The 4,727-nt window shown below is 36.3% G+C and overlaps 1 protein-coding gene across 1 annotated transcript in view; it reads right to left on the bottom strand.

Moving 5' to 3' along the window:
- Nucleotides 1–3,939: 3,939 nt before the first annotated feature.
- Nucleotides 3,940–4,727, bottom strand: part of LOC102597788 (uncharacterized) — a 2,187-nt gene continuing 1,399 nt past the window's right edge. Inside the window, exon 4 of the mRNA XM_006340023.2 lies at nt 3,940–4,383. Coding sequence (XP_006340085.2) covers nt 3,940–4,383 — 444 coding nt within the window. The remainder of the gene's footprint in view (nt 4,384–4,727) is intronic.

Raw genomic sequence — 4,727 nt, 5'->3', positions numbered from 1 at the left:
CATAGTTATTTATTTTACGTTGTTAATTTTTCATGATGACCACGACCCTAGTTGTGGATTTAGTTACTCATGCTTGTGTGATTACAATTCACAATAGGGTTTATAATATAAATCATAAACTTACAACTAGAATAGATAAAATTCGGAATCTTGAATTGAAGGTCAAAAACAAATTTCATAAACCAATACTTCAAGAAATAAATGCCAAAAGTGTTTGCATAATAATTCGCAAAGCCAAAAGTAAGTATCCTAAAAAGTCTAACAACCCAAAAAAGAAAAATACAACTAATATTTGTAGAAACCAAATCCTAAATCAAGTAAGAAAAGGAAGAATAAGGAAATTTAGCTCAAGTAGTGTCATCTACGATCGGTAACCTATGGCTCATAGTAGTTCGTAAGGCTCATAGGTTCGTCAGTATGCAGTTTGTCCATCATCTATGGAGTGCTTTCTACGGACATATTCTATGGCTTTTAGATCTTTGTACGACCCATCCTGTTCAACTGCCATTCATGGACTAAAGTTTATCTTCTCTGAACTTTTCTACAACTCATCATCTACGACTCGTAGAAGTTACTACAGCTCGTTAGTATGCATCCATTGTTTCACACTTAGCTCCAATTCTCAGCACTTCAACCTACAACTTACACCTACGACTCGTAGTGGAGATGAGGGCTCATAGGTCAAGTCCTACATCACCTAAAACCCTGCTATTGCAACACTATAACACCAACTACTCCAAAACCTATTTCCTTCAAAATCCAAGCAAAGCACCATCAAATCTAATAACAAAATGCCTAAGACTCAAGAAAATCTCTAAGTTTAATACATCAAAAGTAATGTAAATTCACAGTACATCAGTGGCTCACAAAGTGAGGAGGTTAGTTCACAAGTTGGGTTTGTATCGGGCTCTTAATCTGGTTCTTAGTGGTCTCACACCAAGGGATCATAGGAGCACATTTAATTTGTTTGGGGTGCAGCATAGACAAATCATTTTGAGGTTCGGGGCATGTTCCATATCATTAAGTAGTTGGCTGGTTGTAATGCAAAAGGAAAGCCCTGGTGGCCTATTATTTAGGAGCCGAGAGTTTTGACCTGTAGTCTGCACACTACTCAAGAAGATAGATGCACTGTTCAAATGACATATGTGTGAGTGGATGGCCGAGTTTCCAAGCTTGTATAGTGAAAATATAGTCCAGGAATTTTATGCTTTATATGCAGCCAGAGTTAAAAACTCAATATCGAAGAAGGGAAAAGAGCTAGCACAACCTATTTTTCTGAGCACCAGAGTTTGGGAAGTACCGATGGAAAGATCGAAGCAGGACCATTTGTTGATTTTGCATAGTCCAAGTTATCAGCAGACTGCATCAACAACAGAGTTTAACTATAAGTGTAAAACTTTAGAATTTAGAATTCTAGAAAATGGAGTCAAATGGGAGGTCACCATCCCATGACTGAGCCATGGAACCCTTCATAGAGGCCCAGACAGGCCGTGAAGGGCACCACGGCTCGTGCTGGTGGTCGAGGCTTCCTTCTAGTGTTTGTCCAAGAGAGGCTCTCCTCTCACGACCTCTTAGACGGCTTGTGGTGAGCCTCACGACTCGTACTGGTGGCCATGAAAGGGAGGTAGAACCCATCTCTAGGCTAGCCTCCTCCTACGATCCCCTATATGACTCGTGAAGAGCTAGACGGCCCATAACGGTGGGCGTGTGGAAGGGAAGGACTTGCCTAGGCACTAGTCTAGGGACCACAACTGCCCAGACGGCTCGTGGACCCCTAGACGACTCATGAAGACCTCCATCTAAGGGATTGCATCAGCTGTAAGCCATGGTCAGTTGGGTCTTTTCCTAATTATTTTATCTTGATACTACATCCTTTTTCCATTACCTAGAACACTATATAAATGATTTTAACCCCAAAATCAACGCATTCAATTCATTCTCTCAAATTTAGAAAAGAAGAAGAAGTATTCCTCTTAAAATATTTCTCTCTATAGAAAAACTAGAAGAAGATGGGTTCAACCTAGGGTTCCAAGTCAAGTCTCCAATTCCTCCATTGAAGTTAAGAAATTGGCATTGAGGTATGATAATTTTCATCCATGGAAGCCTTTCCTTCATGGAGTTCCCAACTTCTCTAATTTTCAAAGTTAGAATTCTCCAATTGAGTTAGGGTTTTTTTTCTATTTTATGGGTTTCAATAATTATTGATCTAACTGATTGAATTATGATCTCTTATGGATGAATTGAGTTAATCTCATATTTTTATGATGATTCCCCATATTTTCCAAGTTATGATTATATAATGTGGGTTTTTTATTATGAAAGAGAAGTTTATGATATCAAGCATGTTCTCATGAAATCTATGTATATGTTTTAAGGATGCTTTGAGATTGAAGTCTCAACAATGTTTCTATTGTTGTGTTGTTGAATGGATTTTTCATAAATACATGTAAGCATGAATTGTGAATGGTCTTTTCACATGATAAGGGTTCTTAGGGTTGAGAGGTTTTCTCACCTAAAATGAACCAATGTTAAGAAGCTATTCTAATGATGAGGCAAGAGACTATTACCCATGCTCTCTAATAGTAGGACAAAAGGCGATTACCCATGTCACATGATGTAAGGAAAAGAGGCGAGTACCCATGTTTCTTTAAGAACTACGATGAACATGAATAAGAACTATTCCGTGGAAGTTAAGCTTAGAACTGAGTGGACAAGTGGCGATTACCCATGTCCCATGAACAATGTGCCAACATAGGATTTTATAGATATATATTAGCTAGTGGATCCACTTAACTAGAAGTTAATGGTCCTTACTGTGGCAAGTAAGACAACTCATTTTGGTGTGGTAGACACCAGATTTTATGATGATAACTCTCATGGTCTTATATGTCGATTAAGGCTAATTCCCACAAGCAAGATATGCTGAAATAAGGTTACTTCAAAGAAGTATCTCATGCTTGTTTAAGATGATAACTATGTGCATTGACCTTGTTTTATGACTCGTGTTTTCTAACCCTTTTATCTCATGTTTTAGTTTTGTCATTGTATTTCATGAACGTATCTCTTTTAAATATGCTTCCAAATGTTTTATGCATGGCTATCATACTTGGTACATATTTTTTACTAATGCCTACTCTTGCTTACATTTCCCCAAATGAAGGATCCGACAATCAAGGTTCCCATTTTCGTGGCTAGAGTTCTGTTGTGAGATTCTAAGCTTTGGTGAATCCTCATTTTTCAAAGATCGGATCTTTATTGTTTTTTGTTCACTACAAGAAAATAGCAAAATTGTGACAGACGATTCTGTCACAAATCCGTCACAAATTATCATTTGTGACGGAATTGTGACGGAAAAATGGACGTCCCAGAACCTGGGGTCATAAACTCATTGTGACGGATTTCAATTCCGTCACAAAATTATTGTGACGGCATAGTGACAGACCTGACGGTGACAATATAAATCCTTGTATTTGACTTAAATTTCGTCACAAATTTGAGACAAAATTTTTGACCGAATATTCCATTACAAAATAGTGACGGAATAGTTTCTGTAACAAATTTCTAAATATATTCACAATATTTGTGACGGAATATTTCGTTACAAGTTAATTATGATGGAATATTTTGTCGCAAAAATTGCTCTCTTGTTGATATTAGTAACAAATTTTAGAATTAATTGTGACAGATTAAATCTGTCACAAATTTGATTTTAATTTAATAAATAATAATTGCTATATATAGTAGTGGACAATTATTATTATTATTATATATATATATAGTAAATTAGTCAAAAATATAAAAATAATTAACCGCCATGATATAACAAGCATAATACTAGATTTATAATACAAAATTAAGAAGTTAAAACATGTCAAAGCACAACTTCAATAAGCAAAAGTGGACAAATATTTAAACACATAAACATTTGGTCATTTCCTATTAAGGAGAAGGATTACTAGATGAGCGTGAGGATAACGCCATCTCGCTCATCATGCGAGACCATCGTTCCTCCATAGACTTGAATCGATCATCACTTTGTTGCCTCAAACGCGAGACCTCGTGCTCTACTCGTTGTTGCACCTCTGCCTCTAAACGTTCTTGAAGAATTCTCTCTTGATTTTCTCTCATATGCAACACTTCTCCCTCAAGTAGTTTAATGCGCTCTTCAGCAACGTCATCAGACACCGCATGTAAATTGCGCGAAGTGACAGAATTTTGATCTTGATACAACGCCAAACCTTGAGAGCCTAAACCATACACACGTCGTTTTTTTTCTCCACCCACAACATCAAAGTATAAGTGATTTATATCAAGTTCTTGAACTTCTTGTGAATCATCTGAGGAGCTAGAAATAGCAGCAGCTAAGACAACCTCCATTTTATCCTGAAAGTTTTCAAACAAACAACTACCAAAAACTCAAGCTTTCCATAAATATGTGCATATTAAGTTGCTTCTAGCAACTCTGAAAAAATATGTACCCAAAAGATAGCGCAAACTCTTTAAACAGAACAAAATCTGCCCCCAATAAGGCATAAAATCTATAAAATAAAAAAAAGGCACAAAATTTGCTTCAAATTGCATTAATAACTGTCCAAATAACTACTCAACATTTGATAAAAAAAAGTATGATAAAAATCTGCACAAAAAAACAGCACAAAATCTACCCCAAAAACAGCACAAAATCTATCAAAAAAGGCACAAAATCTACTTCAAAATTGCATTAAAAA

Source organism: Solanum tuberosum, unplaced genomic scaffold (assembly GCF_000226075.1).
Source record: "Solanum tuberosum cultivar DM 1-3 516 R44 unplaced genomic scaffold, SolTub_3.0 scf00015, whole genome shotgun sequence".
Classification (NCBI taxonomy): Eukaryota; Viridiplantae; Streptophyta; class Magnoliopsida; order Solanales; family Solanaceae; genus Solanum; species Solanum tuberosum.
This window is presented reverse-complemented; position numbering and strand designations above follow the sequence as displayed.